The following is a 23149-nucleotide window of genomic DNA, read 5'->3' as shown; positions in this document are numbered from 1 at the left end:
AAATGCTATGATAATGTTGTGTAATATTGGGAAGATGATTTTTGAATTGAATTTGTTGTAGGTAATCTGGAATCTCCTTGTGCCTCCATGTCCCTGCTATTGGTTGTGCCAGGTTTTAACGTTTTTGCGCTATTTTAATTTTTGTGTTATTTAAATTAATATTACTTTGGAAAATTGTTAACTTGATGAAGCTCACTTGTCATGTATGTATGTGATTATATTTTATTCTTTTTTTTACTTTAGACATGCAGATGTATGCTCTGCCAATGGCAAAATAAATTTATTTTAATTATTTCATTTTTAAGGTGTATTTGCCATTCCCGTCTTTTCGAAGGTGATAATTGTGATCAAAGAGTGAAGCATTGTACGCCTACAACATGCATGAACGGCGGCACATGTGAGGAGTATCAGGCCACTTTCTTTTGCTCTTGTACACCGCAATATGAGGGAGTCCGATGTGAAAAAGGTACATTTTGTCATTTTTTACATCCTGTAGTGGGTACATTGCTATTAGTGAATTCTGAATCACATAATTATCTTTGTAGTAGAAGGTATTTCATTGGTTTTTTCAGAATTGATTTTTCTCTCACACTACTTAGAAGACTACTTAATCACTATTTATGACCCTGCCTCTACTCAATATTCAGCTTCCTGCCAAAATTGCTGTTGCCTCAAACTGAATTATATACCCCTTATCACCTAAAAAATTGTATTTTATACATGCAAATACATTTCCTGGTCATTTTATGCAGTAGCATCAACATCATATGGTTTTCTATTCTGCCAGCTTGACCCACCTGCTGGCAAAATAAAATACTTAACAGCATTAGACGTGTATGTTATTTTCTGTTATTCAGAGCATATCATGGTGAAATAATTGTGCAAAAATATAAAATGCCCTATTCAAGGTATGAATTAAAATAAAATCTAGTTCTTAATACCATATGCACCTTAAAATTCACCGTCAAATCTAAACTTTTTACTGGGGATAGTCAGATCGGATACAAATATCCGCGGATGTTGCCTTTCACCGAATAATTGGGATCCAAATTAGCTGAAGACATTGGATCTGGATCTCAAATTTTAAATTAATGCTTCAGAGAATGCAGCGTCCCATGAAAGGGAGTGGAAAGGGTTCCAATCCTCTCTCCGCATGCGTGCACTGCGAGGCTTGTTCTACTCATGAACCATTTTGTTTATAAGCTCTTGTGGGGGTTATGATGCAAAATTTCTTCTGTGGAAAATTTTAATGCAAAATATTACAGGCACAGAGTGTGACTCAGTCCCAAGCAATCATTCGGGGGAATCTCAGCGCCATAGGATAATAACCATGTCAATAGTAACTATGTCACAAATTTCAAAAAACCACCCTCTGCCCTTCATCAGCCCGTGACTTAGATATTTTTTCCTCCCCGATACTACACAGACTATAAATCATTTTTAGGATGGCTCGGGCTCCGTGATTTTTGCGAAAGTAAAATTTTGCAATCTTTTGCAAATTTTGCAATCTTTTGCAAATTTTGGCACTTGATCAGTTTTTACACAAATTTCAATGTTTTTGACTTTTTTTGTGGTTCTTTTCCACAATTTCAAAAATATTTTTGATCATTTCACTACTTTTTAAACTTCAAACTACTACTACAAACTACTTCAGAAACTGTTTGTTTTTTAAAAACAAATTCGCGAATAAAGTTGAAGCAGCAAATTTAAACTATGGGCTCTCAATGCCACCTCATTTCCTTATCCCAAAAACTCTCATTTGAAGAGTCATCATCAATATTGCTACGCTGCCACCAAGTTCTTTTTCCCAATCAACTAAACATTGCTTGTTCCAACAAGTGTCGTGGAGAAAAGTTTGCAAAGCGGCCTATAGCATGTTGAAGACACGGGTGCATTCACGAGGAGTGAGCACTAGGCCGTGAATTGCATTGGAGTGGTGGCTGCTACATGAACCTTCCTGACTGCGTTAGCGATTCAGTAGGGCACCCTAGTTTTTTAGGCATTTATATCTAGGCTTTTATATCCCATAATAACACGCCCCTAGCACAACGGATTGCTTCAGCAGGAACGAGTGCTAGGGCAAGAAGCGGCCTCAATGAATGTTCCGAAAAACCACTCTGCTCTAATAGTGAATGCGTTCGGGCCGTGGCTACAACTGTTGGGCTCTGGGATTCCGTAGCACCTGACTTAGTCCGAACAAGGTGGTATAGTGGCATATTTGGAATCAAATGCTCGCGTGTTGCGACATATTTCAACTATGATCGAGCATTTTAATTCATTATCAACAAGATTTTTTAGAAAAGTAAGGAGGAGTCCCATGAAGCTGGACCATCGGCACAACAGGTTTCACCGGAAGACTTTAGGTAAATGAAAGACAACCAAGCTAAATAAAGAACAGTTCAACTATGATTTAACTGAAGCATTTATAAAGGCTGTTATACTACTCGAAAGAATAGAAAATCTTGCTTAAAGAGGTTTCCTCAACAAAAACTGCCTTGGTTAGTTTTTCTTTGGTGATAAAAGAGGTTGTAAAAGATAAGCCAGGTAGAATAATGTGTGACAAAACTACTGACCCAACTGGGAAATGAGTCTTCATTGTTATTATAAAGCCATTTAATTGCTCAAGTAAGAGGTGTATTTAAGTAGGTGGAGTTAGGGTTTTGGAGAACCCAAGTGGTGCAGTATATTCTAGAGGAATACTGAAAGTGATTGCTGAGTTTACTGAGACTGAGGCATTAACTTTGAAAATGTAGTGGCAATAGTTACAATAACGGCTAGGTACAGGGGCGGATCTAGGATTTCTTTCTGGGGGGACACAAGCAAGGCCGTATCCAGGATTTTGTTCTGGAGGGGGGGGGCACAAGGATACCTCGTAATACAAAACGAACGATATGATAATGGGACCGTATTAAAAATCTTGCATATTTTTTAAGGGTATGAGGGGGGCACATGCCCCCGTGTCCCTTACCCTCCCTCCCTCCCCCCCCAAGATCCGCCTATGGCTAGGTACAGTGAAACCTCTCTTTAGCAGAATCTATTGGTACATCATTTTTTCCGGATAAGACACTATTCTGCTTAACTCATGGGTTGGCAACTCAAAAAAGACAGCGAATGTCAAATCACGGCTATTACATGTGTCGCCTGAAAGGTTGGCTTGACTCAAATTCTACATGTAGATGAATTGTTATGAAATAACAAAAGACCAGCATTACATTGTGGTTAAACTTGTTTATTTGAAGAAATTAACATAAAAAGCGATCCATACAATAATCATATAATCCGCTGTTTTCCTGCATGACACAACTCTCTACGTTGCCAATAGTCCAATGTAAGGCAATAAATAAATCAGTATTACCTTTGTTGAGACTAAATTCTGCTAGTTCTATCAATGAAACTGACATTTCTCTGTAGGATTTTTTGTTTTCTTTACATATTACGGTTATATTTACTTCGTCGGATTCATAGAAAAAACATTCACAGAAAAACTTTAGACTTGGGTCGCCATATCCTTTTTTCGGCGACCTGATAACTGAATCTCCTGCCCCCACAAGTGCAAAATCTCATTGCACACATCCAATACACCTCGATGTTTTGCCAAAAAGTCCAATCCCATGATACCATCAACTCCTTCCCACTCGTCCACAACTTGCACTTGCATGGGATAGACGTGATTACCCAAGCGTAAAGACACCACCTTTTGCCTGTATGTCCAAAGCATCCTCCCCATGATTCCTCTCAGGTGGCACCTCGGCCTTGAGAGTCCATAACGACCTCTTATTTTACTTGATATTAAAGATACTTGGGCTCCTGTGTCGATCAAAAGTGTGCACTCGCGTCTATATGCCCTTCACTCTTAAGTCGCCCTCTGCCGCATTACAGTCTGTCACAGGAATTGTAACGTTTAGAGGCACCCGGTGCTCGTGGCCATGCCAGTGCCATTTATATCAGGCCCAGGTCTTCCACGATGGTGGCATTCGCGAGGGATGTGTCCCACCTGGTCACAAGCATAACATTGATCCTTGAGTGGCAGTCTGCATTCCCATGCAAAATATCCAGGTTGGTTACAATTGAAATGCTTCCTCTCGTTTGGTACCCAAAAAATCTTGAGTGGGTATTGGTGGCACCTGTGGTGCCACCTTCACTTCAATTGCCTCAGCCCGCGAGCGCTTCTCACAGCGTCGTCGAGGGCCTTCGGCTCATCATGGTGGTATCTGTGCTCTACCTCACTGGAAAGTCCATTCAAGAATGGGTCCAATGCCCTCTGCTCGGCTTCAAATATGGTGGCCTCAAAAAACTCCTGGGATCCATTTCTCTCATAAGTGTTCACGTTAGCACTCCTTACCCAATCAGCGAAAGCCACTATATCCTCCATTGGGCCCTGCTCTATCTGTGAGACATTCTCCCGATAAAACCGAGCCTCAATGTTTCCACTTATACCTTTCAGTAATCACTTGTTTAAAGTCTTCATAAGAAACGGCATCACAGCACTTCTGCTGCACCATTAGGCACATGCAATTTTGCCACCCGTAACCTATACCTATAACAGTTGACTATGTGCTTTCCGATCACTTGGCTTTAGAGTTAAAGGTTAAAGGTACAACCAAACTCAAGAATGCAAATGGAACGATTACCTTGATGGCCAGACCTCAATGTGCTTTAGTCAGACCCATCACACCTGCTGGTGTATGAAATCTTAAAAGTCTTCTGTCGAATATCACCTGGTTTTCACTCTTAAAACAAAATGGGAAGGAAATTTTTAAACTCTTCTTTTCTGAATTTATGGGTTTCTTTGACATGTGTTTCCCAAAAAAGTTATCCAGGACCAATTCAAGAATATCTAAGATGGCTTATTACACTCCTGACATTCCCGTGTAAAGGAGAGACTTGTTTCTGCCCAAAAGACATACATATCTAATAGCAACAAATTAAACAAAGAACTCTTAACCAAAGTACAGATTGAATATAATCAGCAGGTAACAGATGCCAAAAGAGTTGCTAACCTTGAATATATCTCTAACTTTGGTAACAAACTTAAGGCAGCATGGGCTGTAATTAAAAAAGAGGCTGGCATAACAAAATCTTCTTCCGATCTCGCAATATCTCCAGCTGACCTCAACAAATTCTTTATTGAGACAGTTGAAAACATAACTTCAACTACCTTTCTTGACAAAGCTGAAGCTATTTCTCTGCTAAATAAGTACACAATACACAGAAGACATTTTAAGTGGAAATGGGTAACACCTTATGAGATATTTAAAATAATAAAAACTAATAGCAAAGACATTTATGGTCTCTCTAACAATCTCCTCAAGAGCTGAAACGAATCTATAACTGAGCATCTCAGTATCATTATCAATACTTGTCTTCAATCTGGTGTCTTTCCGCATCATCTCAAATATTCAAAAGTGACCCCAGTATACAAGAAAGGCCCCAAGTATGACCCCAACTCATATCGCCCTATTTCTGTCATACCGATCTTTGGTAAAATCTTTGAGGTCATTATTAAATCTCAGTTGTACAACCATTTAGAAAATTGTGGTTTTTTCAGTTCATTTCAACATGGTTTCCGTAAAGGTAAAACCACCACACAAGCCCTCCTATATATCATCAATATCATTCACAACTCTTATGAAGACCAATTATCTGTTGCCCTTACCCTTTGTGATCTCTCTAAGGCTTTTGATTGTGTCTATCATTCAATATTACTGCAAAAATTGAAATACTATGGGGTCTCAGGAGTGGAGTTAACATTCTTTCAGTCATATCTTTCTCAGCGCCAACAGTGTGTTGAAATGAAGGGAGTGCAGTCCTCTTTCCTCCCTACTCAATTTGGTGTTCCCCAGGGGTCTGTCCTGGGTCCCATTTTGTTCATAGTAATGATCAATGACCTACCACATTGTAATCCCTCTAATTGCATCCTCTACGCAGATGATACAACCTTAATGGATGTTTGTAAAAGTACTACCTTTGCTGTAGAAAGGGCAGAAAATCATCTAGCAATAGCTGATGATTGGTTTATAGTAAATGGCTTTCTACTAAACAAGGAAAAACTCAAAAGCTTATCTGTAGCCATAAGCCTACCTAAGGTGATCTGAAGCCTACTAAGTTACTTGGGTTTTACCTCGATACTAAACTTAGCTGGAGCCATCACATCACTGAAGTAAACAAAAAGCTTTCCAAAGCTCTCTTTATCCTAAGAAAGCTAAGCTTGATAATCCCTTCTGATTTCATGCGTTGTATATATTTTTCATTTTTTAACAGCCATTTAGACTATGGTTTGGAAATATGGGGGAATGCCCCTGACATAAAATCTGTATTTCTGCTACAAAAAAAGGCCCTCAGAATGCTCACCAAATCACTGTCTAGGGAACACTGTCGTCCAATTTTCATGAAATTGAAAATTTTAACTGTTTATAGCATGTATGTGTATAAAGCTCTGATATATGTGAAAGAAAATCTTGATATCTTCCCTAAAAGATGTGAAACTCACAACTACAGCACAAGAAATAAGAACCTCTTATCATTAAACCAGTGTCGATTAGTGAAAACCAAATCTTCTCTTCCTAATAATAATAATAATAATTATAATAATAATTCTTTATTGGTTCCAGGACATGTGGTCAACATGTATAGAACAAGTATAGTATGTACTGCACAAAACAAAACATAAACAATGAAAGTAAAAATTAGAAATTCAAATGCAATGACATATACTCACCAACAGAATAACAAGAATTGCTCACCAGATACAAGTACAGTTTTTTTCTTAAAGGTGCTCATAGAGCATATTTCCCTTAACTCTTTCGGCAATGCATTGTAAAAACTCACTCCAGCATAAACAGAGTTTTTAGAATACATGTTTAGATTATGGGGGACAATCCTGAAGTTTTTAGATGCTCTTGTGTTGTAATTATGTATATCACCATTTACTCCAATCTCGAACATGCTTTTGTATTGACAGATAAAAACTATAGTTGAAAAAATATATATACATGGTAATGTAAGAATACCCAGAGATTTAAAATGCTCCCGGCAGCTACTTCTACCAGAAATACCTTGAATGATCCTAATGGCCCATTTCTGGAGTCTAAAAAGCATAATACTGTGTTGAGAGTGGCCCCAGACCACAATTCCATATTACAGCCTACTATGGATATACACATGGTAGACAGTAGTTGGTGTCGGTGAGCGATTTGATCCTTCTAAGGAGGTAACATCCAGATGCCACTTTGGTACAAAGAGTATCAATATGAATTTCCCACGATAATGATTCATGCACATATAGTCCCAGGAATTTCGTTTCATTGGAAGAACTGAAAATTTTGCCATTTACCCTCAGAAGTGGAGTAGAGGTTATTTTCTTTTGATGTGTATGAAACTGAATAAACATAGATTTTTTATCATTTATGACCACATTGTTGTCATCACACCATTTACTCATTGCATTCATGTTTCCTTGTACTACATCATAGTTAAAATACTTTGAGGAAAATAAATAGGTTGTATCATCTGCATACATGTAAACAGTACCACCATTAAAATATGAGGGAAGATTGTTAATATATATGAGGAAAAGAAGAGGACCCAAAATAGACCCTTGGGGAACACCTTTAGTGACTGTTTAAGGGGTTGATGTTGCATAAGTGCTTATAGTCGAGGAGAAGATACTCACTGATTGAGATCTACCTGTTAGGAAGGATTTTATCCACTGATTTGCTATGCCTGAGATACCATAGCTTTCAAGTTTAGAAAGTAAGATCTCATGATCCACAGAATCAAAAGCTTTTTTTAGGTCATAGAAGATTCCTGTAACAGAATTGTGTTTGTCAAGTTCACTAATAACATTGTGAATGAACTTAGCCATGGCAATTTCAGTTGACCTATTTTTCATGAAACCAAATTGTTTTTTAGAGAGAATATCAAATTTATTTAAAAACGATAAGATTCTGTTAAAGATGACTTGTTCAAAAACCTTTGAAAATACAGATAGAACAGAAATTGGTCTGTAATTATTCATATCTTGGGGGTCACCATTCTTGAAAATTGGGACAACTCTCGCTACCTTTAATTTCTCTGGAAAAATACCCAGTGACAGTGACTCATTAACTAAATATACAAGTGGAGTCATAATAGCCATTTTTACATTTCCTTTCAATATGGTGCCAGGAATGTTATCATAACCAGCAGAGTGTTTCCTACTAATTTTAGTCAGTATGCTATTAATTTCTTTCTCATCTGTGGGGTAAAGGAGGATAGACTGAGAATAATGAATTCCGAGGTTAGGAGAGTTAACAGGATTCTTAATATAGGAATTAGGTTATTTAACCACCTGCCAATTACAGCCAGAATGACCAGTTTGTCTACATTTAAGAGGGTGACTCATAATTGGCTTGTTTCTCATCCTTTTTATTCTCTCAATGAATTTTTTACGCACAGTACTGATGGCTTTGTATTTTGATGTAACCTATATATTCGATTGTATGTGATTTCCCTTGCATATTTTTGTACTACTTTTTCCTGACGAGGTCACAGTATTTCTGAATACTATTGACCAATAAAATTATTATTATTATTATCTGCATCGACCCATCCTCTAATTTCCTCTATTTTGTCTAAACACTCAAAAAACGCAAACACATTCGCGGACGGGCTCACTCCCACAGGCGATAACAATGAAAACTTCCTGCTGTAGGGGATTAAGCTGGGATTAAGGGTGCTGTTGCGTTCAACCAATCAGGATTTAGGGGCTTGATTTTCACAGGCTAACTCACGTAGCCTCTCATGGACCTCCTCTATCACTTCCTGCAACTCAACCTCTTTTCCGCCAACACTAACTTGCCCCGCCATGATGATCTTACCTCCTTATTCTGCAATGATATTCCATCCTCTGGTCTGCTATAATTAGATCGACCAATCCCACTTCTGACACCAAATTGTAAGTTGCCATGGCCCTCTCGTCGTCGTCGCCCAGGGGTTGATGATAGGGAAAATCGCAGAGGAAACGGGAAGAACTCATGTCGGGAACAATCGCACTTTATTCTCACTTCAGTATTGTCCACACGCCGACCACCCCAAGGAGCTGTCGCCTTCTCTCTTCGGCATTTCCGCTGTTGGGTCAGGTGCATGGAAAGATCCCACTCTCAGTGTTGCCTTATTCTCTAGGGAGTTGGGAGCATGGGAACAAAAAGGGAAGAAGGGCTGAGTTTGGATGGGAATGGAAATGAGGCGAGGAAGACGAAAGCCACCACTTGCAATGCTCAAAATAAGGGTGCATCTCTTACACACGCTTATGCGGCATAAGCGTTTTGAAAAAAAAAAACAACTCGAAAGCTTATAAAAATTATTTTCAATTCATAAAAATATAAAAATGTGAATGAAAATCTAAAAAGTATTCCTTTGATTGTATGTACCCAAAAGAAACTTGAGTAATTAATTCCTTTTATAGCAGGAATTTGAAAATGCATTTGGATCCAAAATTATCCGTAGATGCAGCTTTAAAAATCAAGGATCCGAGCCGGATCTGGATCCAAAAAAATCCTGGATCTGTCTATCCCTAATTAAAATTGTTAAATTTATAATTAACTGTTTCGGAGGATTCGGGGTAAATTTTGTTGCTTATTTTTCTAGCTCAAGAGGAACACAATGAAAGAGGTGGTGGAGGACATTTCATTTGGTATGAAATGGACATTCCTGAAGGCTCAAATCAGACTTTCTTAATCTTTGTGCGAGATGTAACACCACTTTTTCGCTATGAATTTTCATCTGGAGATGGATTAAAATTCAATGCAACCGATGATGCATTCGATGAAACCAATAATGCTCGTATGCTTGCGTTACAGTATTTTAATATTAATTCAGAAGATATTCCTTCAGGTTAGTCCTATGCTTATTTTTACTCCTACTAGAAGTGGACATTGTAACTAATTGTAGATATTTTTGGTATTGAAAATATTGCTTTCTCCCTGCTTATGAAAAGATACCTAGGTGTACATACATACATATACATTTTGATGAGTTTTTGCTACTGTGAATGCACAAATTCACAGCAGTTGCTGTCCAAGTAAAATTACACAACAATCAACTTTGTGTAACTTTACTTGGCAGATATGTACTAAGTTTTCAACTGAATAATTACATCAAGTTAATTTATTTTGAATGTGGTTCTGAAGTACTGCATGGAGAAAAAGCAATTTTCAATGACCACTGATGGAAATTAAATGACATTGGAGAAAATTTGATATTGGAAGTAAGTACATATGTATGTGGTCAAAGTAATGAAATGCCCTCAATGATGATGAATAATTAATTACTGTAATAGTAAGGAAAATATGCCATCTTGTGTAATATGTTGAACGTGATTGAGCAAAGTAATAGTCTCCAAAATGCACTACCACGTCTAAAAAAATGCCCAGTTTTGCTTTTGCAACTAAATCAATGACAATGGCAATCTAAATTCTTTTCTCATCAAGTTAATATGTAGTATATCATTTTTTATAAAAAGAGAAAAAGGTCGTTTTTGGAGTTAGAAGTATAATATGTTTAGGCAAATATTCATGGCAAACTAAATTCGACTGCTATGAATAGAAATTTAATTCTTTCATCCATTAACTGTAAAAAAGTATACACACATATAGATCCCGGTGAATGTGTCCATCGGTTATTTGGAGCAGTTGCTTAATTGGGGCAGATCTTGAAGAACAGAAACCAATTGTAGAAAATCCTAGAGTTTTCTATACTTAACTGGGACAGCATGCCGCTTTATTGGGCCATGAGTCGGCGACATAGGCTACACCCGCAACGATATTAAAAAATTTTCGTACTGTTTTTTTTTAACATTCTACTTATTCTTAAAGCTCTTGTAGTTATACTGTCCATTAGAGGATTTGGATTCAGTTTTCCGGCCTCGAGACCTCATTCAACGTAATGTTGTTTTTAAGAGGAGAGGAATCCTCTGGCAGCAGTTTGGCTGCAGATGATAGAATGAACCCGGGATAATGACAAAGATAAGAAGTGGCGACACCCATGCTGAGGGTTTACGATACGAGCGGATATGAGCCAAATTATAGATATTACTCGCCGATGTTGAGCTGAGGAGACTGGTTGAGATGAACAATGTTGCTTAACAAGAGCATTTTGTTTGCGACATCTTGCACAAAATTCAACCGACTCATGTGGTCTATCCCCTCTCCCACTTTCGACTACCAATGCAACTGAGCTATCGCTATTAAAAGATTATAAATATAAATTCCTTTTTTTTCCATCCTCATCTCAGCAGTTGATGCATGCCCAGAAGTCATTTTTCTCTCCACTCGCAACTAGTCAACTTAGAAGGTAGAGTCTAAAACCAGTGTCTGTGGTGTGAATGTTTGGTGGAATTTATCCTCTGTTCTATGATCTAAGGGAACCCTTAATAATTGATATTGTTTAAGTGCTGAGAGTTCAATAACACTCTTGAGTAATATGCCACATAAGGACCTTTTACTTGATGAAAAAATTAAAGATCATCCCCAATCCAGTCATTGTCGTTTGGCTGAAACTGAACTGGAGTGTTGAAATCGACGATAGCTTGGTTATTGCAGCAACAGGATAAGAGGAGAGAAGAATAGAGACACAATGGAAAGCAAGTACACACCACCCCCAAAACGCAAACATCAAGGTAAGGATGCAGATGTTGAGGAGGCCTTAAACCAATAGTTTTCGATTGTGAGCGAACAAGGGGTTTGCGTTTGCAATCCAGTGTTAAAAAAGAAGTCGGAGGAACTAGTCATGACCATTTTAAGGCAACATATGGTTGTCTGTCTAGATGGAAGACCAGAAACGAAATAAATTTTAAGAGAGTATATTAAAACGAATATTAAAAAATGTTAACAAATAAACTATTCTCACAGAATTATTAAGCAAATGAATAGTTTGATAAATTTGATTTGAATTATAAACATTCTTTAGTCTTCTTTCTATCATTTAAACGTTTGTTTATGTCGTATACGGGATAGTTTGCCTAATTGGGGCAGCCGCTTAGTTGTGGTAAGGTGCACCTGTCCCGAAGTGTCCCAATTAACAGGAATCTACTGTAAAAGAATTAAGCTATCTTGTGTTATGCTTTACTGTATAATTATCAAAGTAATGATAATGTTGGAAGTTTGATATGGGATGCAAGCAGCTATTGACAATTGATTCTGTAATACTTCAACAATTCTGGAAAAATAACAGAAACTTTAATGTTGCCTATATAGACTGCAGTAAGGCATTTGACAGTGTCCCACGTACAGTACACTTATCCTGATTATCCTAATGGGCTAATTAACGATGGGGAGATACGCCATGAATAATCGGGAAGCACGGATAATCCAAACTATCACTTAAACGTCTTGTAATGTTCATAGTTTACGTAAAACAAACAATATATTATTATTTATGCAGTTATTCTGTTGTTTAAGTGTGCTTCCCGGACTCATTGAGAGCTTTCTTCAGCAATTCACGATCTTTTTACCAGCTATGAAATTGTTTTGCTTGTATTATTAATGCTCCATGCTTCCTGGTTTCGAAAACCATACATCCGTGGCTGTGCGATCACGGATACAGAAAAGTGGTTTGCACGAATGCTTCAAAACCACTGCTCGACATCAGAAACTACACTGTCCGGCACCACGCCATGTAGGCACATGTCGCACAAGTTGCTCGGGTTGCAACTGCTGCACGACGTGTATCCGTGATCAAGGAGCGAGGTCGCACACTGCGAGGCTTGGAAAACAGGAACACGGTGCTTCCGTGAATGCAACTAGTGCGTGATCACTTCCATTTTACGAATGTGATTCTAACGGAAATCCAGGTATATCCTAGCATTAATACCATAATTCAGATGATTAGGCATAGTTGCATATGTTGAAAGTATAGTAAAAAAACAAAATTTTTGTCAGAGAGGGACACAAATAACTCACAGCGCAATGTGAAATCCTTCGGGCTATAGTAGTTGTTGCTCAGTAATTACTTCTTCAGAGCATTCTTAAATGGAATAGGTGGAAGACATTTATGTGATGATTTTATGTGGTAATTTGTTATATTAAGAAATTAAAATCTCCTTGGGAGAATTCCTCTTAAAGAGGTAAGGGCAAAATTGCAAAAAATGCATTTAGAAATGATAAGGAATCCAAATAAGCAAATATTAATTCATGCAGATGCTGAGAGCATACATGTTCTCACTTTAGGTTGTTGAAAGTGATCAAGAAATAGGGGCATTTTTATGTTTTTCAACCACGTTTTAATTAATACAGTTTGAAAGTTCATCACATTAGCGATAGGGTTTGTTTAAGGAGTTCCTATGAGAAACGTATGCTTTTGGGCAGATTTATGATCGTAAGTGATGACACAAGATTAATGGATGGATGGATATTTGATATATAGTAGACCTAGTAACTGTTGTTTTCTTTTTTGTGATCATAAATGATGTCTTGATGGACCTACATAGTTACTTTTTGTGTTGTGGAAAATAATGTCTCCCTGATAAAAAAATGATTATTCTGTATACCTTAGTGATTTAAATGTAATTAAAATTTTCAGAGCAAAGGAGCTATATATATGTTCATCATGTTTACCGCAGTGCTGGAGTTTATTCTTTGACTATTAAAATCCTGAGTTTTGACGTTCTTGTGATGGAGACAAAGCTTCCAGTGGTAGTGTATTCTAACCCTGCGAAATGTGTTCCACAAATATCTGCTATTCACGGATGGTTAGTATGCCAACAAGTCCTAGTGATTAGTTATTATGTAGTATGACTCCTAGATTATGGTAAATAAAAGCTTCACTTAGTGGTATAAAAATGGACCAAAATTCCATGTATGAAGTTGGTATAAAGATCCATTTTGTGATAAGGGCGGTAAAAAAAAGCTTTGAATAAAGCATCCTTTGCCAAGAACATAAATGAACTTTTATTGAGCCAAATACTACAAAGCAACACATATCAAAGGGGGAAATACTGATCACAAGGTAATACAAAATATTGAAAACTTCTAACTTAACTTAGCAACTTCCTGACATAGAAAATAATGAAGAGTCTACTTGTGCATGCAATTTTATAGCATATAAATAATCTCCTCATCCGAAGTTGACCAAAATTCCTGTCCTTACAATATCCTTTAATATATTCCACTAACGTATCCCAGCTTGTCCACCTTGTTAAAATAGGAATAGGAACTAGTTGGCACAATTTTCTCCGATAGAGTACTCTAATTCCTTAAGTCTGACAGATATCTATGCTCTCTTCAAGAACTAAAGTTTGCATAGTGCAACAAGTGTTGAGCTCCTGAAGTTGTGTAAACCATTATATGCTGGCTACTAAGTTGAGCTTGTAGGCCCAACACTGTACATGTACCATGTCTTCATAGAATGGTACCATTAACACTTTGAAGTGCAAGCCCAAATATTCCTTTGCAAAAAAAGTCAAAACATTGAAATTGGTGTAAAATCTGAAAATCTTGTGCGACTCAGCAGATAGATAGAGCTATGAGGCGAGAAAGTCTTGTTTGGTGAGTTGCTACTCCCTCCCCTCCACACACCACACACGACTCCCTCCCCTTTGCAGACCCCACACGACTCTCTCCACGCACACTGGACGTGTTGGAGTCGTGATCGGTGGAAGCCGGCTCCATGCGCAAACGATTCCCTCAGCGCACAATGTGCACTGGAATTGTGCAAGGTGAAGTCAAGACTCCTGGTGCTCACGACTCCCTCAGCGCACAACGTGCACGTTGGAGTCGTGTGCGGTTGGAGTCGAACTCCGCAGGCACGTAACTCCCTTCGCTCACACTGTGCGTTGCATTGGAGTCACGTGCACTTGGAGTCGCACTCCATGCGCACACTGCTCCTTCCACAAACATTTACCGTGTGAGGCTCATCGCAACGTTTGGCAGGTCAAAGGGAGCACATGGCACTATTCGCAGGTAGCCCACTGCTCACCTTTTCATGCCGCTTGAAAGATTCTCCTGAACTACTTATTTATTGAATGAGAGTTTACCACTTGAATTTCCATGTTAACTTCATTTAGAACGGATTGTCAGCAATTACAGAGATTAGGGACTCTTGGTGAAGGTTTTCTGGCGATGGAAACTCTCTCTGTGGAAAGTGCCAAAACCAAAAGGGCCTCGTAAAAACGAATTTTTTTTTTATATGCTAATCATGGGGTCAATTGATGGTGCTCGGCTATCTCTCGTGATGGTGGGGGTCTCACAATAGCCCATACTCGCTTTAATGCCGTTCCACTGTACCTTGGGTGTATTCATGGTCTACATTGAACTTTTATCGGTTAAGTTAGACCGTATACTTGAAATAGAGAGATTTTATACATCTGCCATTTTTCATGTGCTCTCATAGTATTTAAAGCTAATCATGTTGGTAACTGTGTTACTTTATTTCATATATTGATTCTCATGATGTGTGCTGATTCTAATTTCTGCTTAAAATTCTTTTGTTACCATAATTATTTCAGTGGAACTAGTTTTGATACAGAAGTTTCTTACTTTCGTGCAATGACATTTAGTTTCTATCCGAGAGTGACCACTGGATGCACTAATACAAGAGTGGAATTCAAATGGCATTACTACATGAGAGTGTATCCTTATGAATATCCTTGTGGTAAGTAAGTTAATGCTACACCATGGAAATTCCTCTTTTCCTTCTTTTATCATGGATTATCTTTCACCAAAATTTTCAGAGTAGGTCTTGTTATAATTATTAAATTATATAATCATCAACTGCAATGCAATGTGTGAATGAAAAGTAATAACTTGGTTGATCTGCATGAATTTAGAAAAAAAGGGCTAAAAGCTTGTTTTTGAAGACACCATTTTGTATTTCTGATCTGAAAGAGACACTGGCCAAAATTGATCTGCAGCCATGCTTTTTTTGTTGGGAAAATGGTTAAAGGACTCCTTTTGCAGTTTTGTTTCCTTCCTCTCTTTATCTTTTTGAGATGTACAGTGAAACTGAATTTGAGTTTTTTTTATAAAATTTCATGACTCATTGTAAAAATGGCAAAACTTTTTAGATATATCTTCTAATTAAAGAATTGAATATGTAGCATTACCATCTAATGTTGTCTCTGAGGATTTTTTCTTTGACCAACCATGGAGGATCCATAAGAAAGTATCAGCTTTCTGTCCTTTTCCCCACCTTCTCCAGACCTAACAAAATAAGCCTGAAGTAGATTTAGTTATTGATAAATTAATCATATACATTCAGAAATGAAACCTTAAATTACCTTAATTTTCTTCCTTCTTGTCGGATATTTCAGATTCAGTACCTACTCAAAACTTTTTTCTATAAGCTACGTATGTATTCAGAATTAGCATAGTCAATCATGTACTTCCCATAGGTAAAATGGAAATGTCTGAATTGAATGAGGGTATGGCTTACTGACCCCTTGATTTCTCATTAAATTCGGAAAAGGTAGCATAAATTACTACACATTCTGGTGCACTGTTAAATTGTGTTTTTTTTTATTACGTACATAATTTTCATGGGGTGCATTTATGTCACTAAAAAACAATCCCCTTTTTAACCACTGGTAGTAACAAGGGTGATGTCTATATTATAATTATTTAATTCCACATTTATGTGGACCACTCAGGCTCTAATTCATCCATTAATTATAGAGATGTGTGAATAGTATCCGTGAATATTTCGAATACTAGAAAGTATTCGATATTTTAGGTCTCGAATAATTATGCTAAAGGTACAAGCTCGAATACCTGGAATACTTTGAATTTTGCGCCATACATTGTCACACGCACGTCGTTGGTAGTTGACTCAGAAAAATGTAGAGAAATCTAGTCGTTTAGTGCATGCAGCATCGTGTTAGGCAAGTTGATGAACTACATCAAATTCGCTGATTAGAGTGATGAAAAGAATTCGACATGGGGAACCGAAAATGATCGAATGAAAAAATCTGAAAATCCCCGGTTTCCCCCACCAGGAGAACCTAAGTGCCGTGGAATAGTTACTACGTAGCACAATTCCCAATATCCGCTACCCCCTCCATCCATCAGCCCTCGGTCCCTCCTCTGATGCTTTCCTCCTCTCCGAAATCAAACAAAAGGCATGCAGCTCACGCAGGGTTCGCATTAGGAAGACCATAAATGAAAAGCTTCAAAAGAAAATATCAAGTTACAGGAGATTAATAGAATGGTGTTTCACTCTTTCTCCCCCACTGACCTTCTTCTGCTTACCTGCTTCGAAGTTCCCCATTTCCGGAGGGCAATTGCTGCATGAGTCACCTATTAGCCCAAAAGGTGTCTAACAATGACTTTCAGCAATTGATGTTACACCTTTATTGGATTGAAATATTAGTAATGTGCGCGAAAATTTAAAAAGGAACAAGACCAAACGTGACATATTTTTGACTTTATTTAAGCATTTTATGCAAGGAAATTAGAGATGTGCGAATAGTATCCGCGAATACTCGAATACCTCGAATACGAGAAAGTATTCGATATTCGAGGTTTCGAATAGTTATGCGAAAAGTACCGCCTCGAATACCTCGAATACTTTGAATTTCGCGTCATACACTGTCGCACACACGTCGTTGGTAGTTGACTCGGAAAAATAGAGAACTGTAGTCATTTAGTGCTCGCAGCGCCGTTTTACTCAAGTTGACGAATTACATCAAATTCGTGGATTTTAGTGGTGAAAAGAGTTCGTCAAGGGGAACCGAAAATGGTCGGGTGAAAAAATCCGAAAATCCCATATTCCCCCCACCAGGAGAACCTCAGTGCCGTGGGATAGCAACCTTAGGGCATTTCCCACGATCCGCTATCCCCCTCCATTCAGCACTCGCCTCAACCACTCTGACGCTTTCCTCTTCTCCGAAATCAAACAAAAGGTCCCAGCTCGCGCAGGGATCGCATTACGAAGACCCCTGCTTCGAAAAAAATATCGAGTTACGAGAACATTAAAAACGTGTTTCACGCCCTCCCCCCTTTTCTCACCCACTGACCTTTTTCTGGCTACCTGCTTCGAAGTTCCCCATTTCTGGACGTCAACTGCTGTGTGAGTACCGTGGGATACTTACATTAGCGCATTTCCCAAGATCCGGTATCCCTCTCCATTCAGCACTAGCCTCCCCTCTGAGGCTTTCTTCTTCTTCGAAATAAAAAAAAGGTCACAGCTCGCGCAGGGATCATATATTACGAAGACCTTAGCTTCGAAAAAATACCAAGTTACACGAGAACAATAGAAACGTCTTTCGGGCCCTCCCTTTTCTCCCCCTCTGACCTTTTTTTTCCCTACCAGCTTCCAAGTTCCCCATTTCTGTGGAGGTCAACCGCTGCATGAGTCATCTATTAGCACAAAAGGTGTCTAAGAATGACTTTCGTCAATTGATGTTACACCTTTTTTGAATTGAAATATTAGTAATGTGCGCGTAATTTCAAAAAGAATAAGACCAAACACGACGTATTTCTGAGTTTATTTAAGCATTTTACGCAAAGAAATAAATGTCAGAATACGACGGAGACTTAGCATTCTGGCGAAACTCGATATGAGCAGCAGAACTTCTCGGAAGTTGATGCGGTATTGTTTTCCGAAAACATATATCAAGTTACAATTTATGAGTGGTGCTATAAATCTTCATTGTTACAGTCCCATACAATCATAGGCGGATCCAGGGGGGGGGGGGGCACGGGGGCACGTGCCCCCCCCAGACCCTAAAAAATATGCAAGATTTTTAATACGGTCCCATTATCAGTGCGTTCGTTTTGTATTACGAGGTATCCTTGTGCCCCACCCAGAACAAAATCCTGGATACGGCCTTGCTTGTGCCCCTCCCAGAAAAAATCCTGGATCCGCCCCTGCATACAATTGGGATATTTTCTCAGAATATTTGGTTTCTCCCTGATAGCAATTCCAATTCATCTTCTTATCTCGTGAGAACTCCCAAAGATGGACTGAAAATAATTGAAGAAAATCCGGTGGAAAAGAGCTTGTATTTTGCAAAATGCCTCAGATTGTCAGCTAGCACTTGGCAGCAGGAGTGGGGGTAAAGCGATGTTAGTTGAAATAATTATGTGCCAAATTGTTTCCATAAAATTAAAATATTCATTAATCAGCTAATTTCCTGTTCGAATCATTTAAAGGAAATCAAAATTACTCCCCACAATCTTGTGTTGCCTGCTGCATAGGCAACCGAGTCAAACATTCCAGCATTCATCATTTAGTATTCGAGGTATTCGAATATTCGAGCAATGATTTAACCCGTTAACGCCTAGCGGTACCATATGGTACCAGCCGGTAGCGCAATGCTAAACGTAACTGTTTTGTCTTTTATTGTAATTTATTTGGGTTTTTGAGAGCTTAAACATAATAAAAATGTTTTTTTTTTACATTTTCCCGAAAAGTTTGCTTTTTTAAAGCTGAAATTAACGTATTTATAGCCGTTTGAAAATTGAGAATTTTCAGCTATGCGAAAAAAACGGAATTTTTAGTGCAAGCGTTTCGATTTTCTTTACTTGTGTCTTATGTACTCATAATATGAAGATGTTTTTACGTAATTATGATTGTTATAACATGTAAATTTCATATTAAGCATGGTATTTGTATGTGAGCCTAGTATTTGGGATGTTATGATGCAAAACATTTTGGTGGTACCATATGGTACCGCTAGGCGCTTGCACTACCATGTTTTGGCGGAAAGCGTAAATACCAATATTTCTGTTGTTTTCGTTTTCTAACAGTTATTTATTTTACAATTATTTATTTTTCATCATTTATACTATAAATTTTGCGTTATTTAAATGTTATAACGCATATTGAATGAGTACATAAATTAATTTTTTTCTTGTAAGGACGTCATCCAAGTACATAAGATCCTGAATTGTCCGCATTTTTTCATAATCTCGTACCCTCACGAGGGCTCAAGGAGTGGGAGGTATAATTGCATACCTGAATCCTATTTAGAAGAACATGAATAGGAAGAGTATCCGTGTACTCAATTAGGAAGGGGGCATGCTGGGGAATAAGGGGGCTTGCTAAGGGGAAAATTCAATGACGGCTGGCGGCGAGAGACGACCACGCGACAGGCATCACTTCGACAAGAGCAGCGTAATCCTAATTTTTGTCTAACGCATCACAATCACACTCCGATTCACACTTTCATGTGCTAGTAAAACCGAAATAACTTACACATACTGCTTATAATGTAGCATGTGCTGCTGCAAAGAGAGGATGAATACCTTCCTTCTGACTTAGGAAAATGGAATAACGAGTGGACGCCAATTTTGCTCGAATTTGAAGTTGCTGTTCGAAAAGGTGGACAGTCAGCTGAGTTTATCTCAAGAAATGTCTGAGAATTTTCAAAAGTGTAGTAAAACTGGTCAGAGCCGTAAAGCACCCAAAAGGTATAAAAATAGGGAGGAAGGACGCGTTTTTGATGATGAAGAGGTGGTAAAGCACGAAAGGATTTCTCGTAATCCTGATTACCAACTCACTGTTTCATTCGAAGCATCTCCAACTAGAATATTTGAACTGTTCTTTGACGAAAATGTCCTTACACACTAAGTGTTAGAGTCGAATAGGTGTGTACAATTCTGCAACAGTTATGACCCAAATATAACGCATGAGGTACTGAAAATATTTGTTGCAATTCTTTTTATAATTTGGCATAAAACGACTCCCAGTAAAAGGCACTATTGTGAGGCAGCACTAAACGCCAGAAATAATCTTGTTTATTACACAATGAGACGTAACAGATTTCTACAACTTCGTAGGTTTATTCATTGCGGCAATAACACCGCTATGGATAAATCATATAAGATATGGAAAAGAAAGATTCGGCGGATATTTCTGAGAAAAGCAGTCCTTGAGTTTCAATGAGTCGATAATGTTCTCTTTTGGAAGACATGGCTGTTAGCTATTCATGCGGGGGAGGCTAATTAGGTTTGGCTAGAAAGTGTGGTGCATCAATAGCTCAGATAGCTACTTCGTAAAACTCAGGAATGTGAAAGCCTACGAAAAATGAATTGGGAAAGATAGTGTGGGGGTCGACAAAATGTTCGTGGCCCATTTTTACTTGGATTCTGGATGCAATGACGCCTAACGTATGGATGCTGATGCGGAAATCGTGAAAAAACATAACTCAGCCTGAGTTCCGATGGCCAGTAGTATAATCACAGCTGGATACAAGGATCCCCTAAAATGTCAAGGACGTGCTCAATTTACCAGAAGTGCGACTGGAATGGGGTACTTGGCTAAAGAAATAGATTTGTAATTGATTCATGTTTCAAAGATTGCATTCAACTGACAGCGGCCTATCTTCTTTCCAATGCCCCTGATAGGTTCGACGGGCACAACCAACAAATAAACTCCAAGCCCAAGCGGGGACGGTGTGCTACTGAAAACTGAACCAGTAGAATAGAAACAGAATGCTTGAAATGCAATGCAGTGACTGCTTTGTTCATTTCCATGTGCGGCAACGGCTGAGTGAAACACTAAAATCATGTTATTCTTGATTTCTACGTCAATTATACATAACTTCTATTTTATATACAATAATATTTAATAATTAATTGAATATTATCGATATTTGAGCGTAATTTTGGATGAAAATGAATGTATTTTCCGGAAAATAATAAATATTTAACGTTTATGGCTTTAAAATGTGATTTCCAAAAAGTTTTTCAAATTTTGATTTTTTGACCCCTTAAACGCCTGGCGGTACCATATGGTACCAGGCTGTATCTCGCTAACTATTAGAGATAAAAGAATAAAATTTGCACTGAATGACTCAGAATTTCATTCATATTAAAACATATGATTATCACAAAAATCGCAGAAACTTTTTAATTCAGGCGTTACCGGGTTAATATTCGAATTCGAGAAATCTGCTATTCGACCCATCTCTAAAGGAAATAAATGTCAAAATACGACGGGGACTTAGCATTCTGGCGAAATTCAATATCCTCGCGGCTGAGCTTCTTTTAAGTTGATGCTGTATTTTTTTCCGAAAACATGTATCGATCGATAAATTGTAACTCGAGTTACAATTTATCATCACAGTCACAGAGGAAGGGATATTTTCTCAGGATATTTGGTTTCTCCCTACTAGGGATTCGTATTCATCTGCTATCTCGTGAGAACTTCTAAAGATGGACTGAAAATAATTCAAGAAAATCCGGTGGAGAAGCGCGTGTATTTTGCAAAATGCATCAGATTGTCCGCTAGCACTTGACAGCAGGAGTGGGGGTACAGCGAGCTACCTGTTGAAAATAAGAAGTTGGATGAAGCCGATTATCAGATGGACGTGCTGCTGAAATGGCATTTGGTAGATAAGAATATATATATCAGACAGAAACCCATCGTAGCAGTGTAAATGCCAAGACGGCATGCTATCATTTTTTCGCGAGGTGGTGTGTCCCCTTAGAATATTTGAAAGAGATGTTAGTTGAATCAACTATATGCCCAACTTGTTTCCATGAAATTAAAATATTCCATAAATCAGCTAAATTCCTGTTTGAATCCTTTAGAGGAACTCACAATTACTCGCCAAAATCTTGGATTTCCTGCTGAATAGGCAACTTAGTCAAACATTCCCGCATTCATCGTTTAGTATTCGAGGTATTTGAATATTTAAGCAGTTATTTAATATTCGATATCCGTGTTCGAGAAATCTGCTATTCGACCCATCTCTTATTAATTACATTTTTTGCTTAGGATCCATCACATTACAGCATGCAGCAATATTTTTCTTTTAAGGGAATGGTTGAGGTAAATTTTATACAATTTGTCTTTATTTGTGAGTTCCCCATGTAAATTAAAAGTTTTAAAAATGTCATTAAGTTTTTATATTTGGCAGAACAGGATTCTTCATTGTAACTTTTACCACAATTTTTAAAAAATCAGAAATTTTGGGGGGTGGCAAGTTTGAAGACAGAGATCAAATAATTTAAAGGTGCATTCAATTCGCTCTCAAATACCTCTTCTTCTCTAGATCTCTTTGCCTCCTGCACCAGTTTCTACTGCCAACTGCAAATCCTTTCATTCTGATACCCCCCTTTTGTCTATGCATATTGCAGAGTACCATTTACAGTAAGTATCATAGAGGGCTCACTGCACGTACAAAACTCTTAGATATTTTACACATAGTTCTGGAAGAATTAATCATGTG

The 23149-nt window shown here is 38.0% G+C and overlaps 1 protein-coding gene across 2 annotated transcripts in view; it reads left to right on the top strand.

The window, feature by feature from the left end:
* The window catches only part of LOC124161924 (polycystic kidney disease and receptor for egg jelly-related protein-like), a 241807-nt gene that overhangs the window by 4533 nt on the left and 214125 nt on the right, over window positions 1–23149 (top strand). For both annotated transcript variants that reach the window (XM_046538185.1, XM_046538186.1), the window contains exons 3-6: window positions 306–466; window positions 9628–9873; window positions 13558–13726; window positions 15482–15627. In XM_046538185.1, coding sequence (XP_046394141.1) covers window positions 306–466; window positions 9628–9873; window positions 13558–13726; window positions 15482–15627 — 722 coding nt within the window. The remainder of the gene's footprint in view (window positions 1–305; window positions 467–9627; window positions 9874–13557; window positions 13727–15481; window positions 15628–23149) is intronic.

This window comes from Ischnura elegans, chromosome 7 (assembly GCF_921293095.1).
Source record: "Ischnura elegans chromosome 7, ioIscEleg1.1, whole genome shotgun sequence".
Taxonomy (NCBI): domain Eukaryota; kingdom Metazoa; phylum Arthropoda; class Insecta; order Odonata; family Coenagrionidae; genus Ischnura; species Ischnura elegans.
This window is presented reverse-complemented; position numbering and strand designations above follow the sequence as displayed.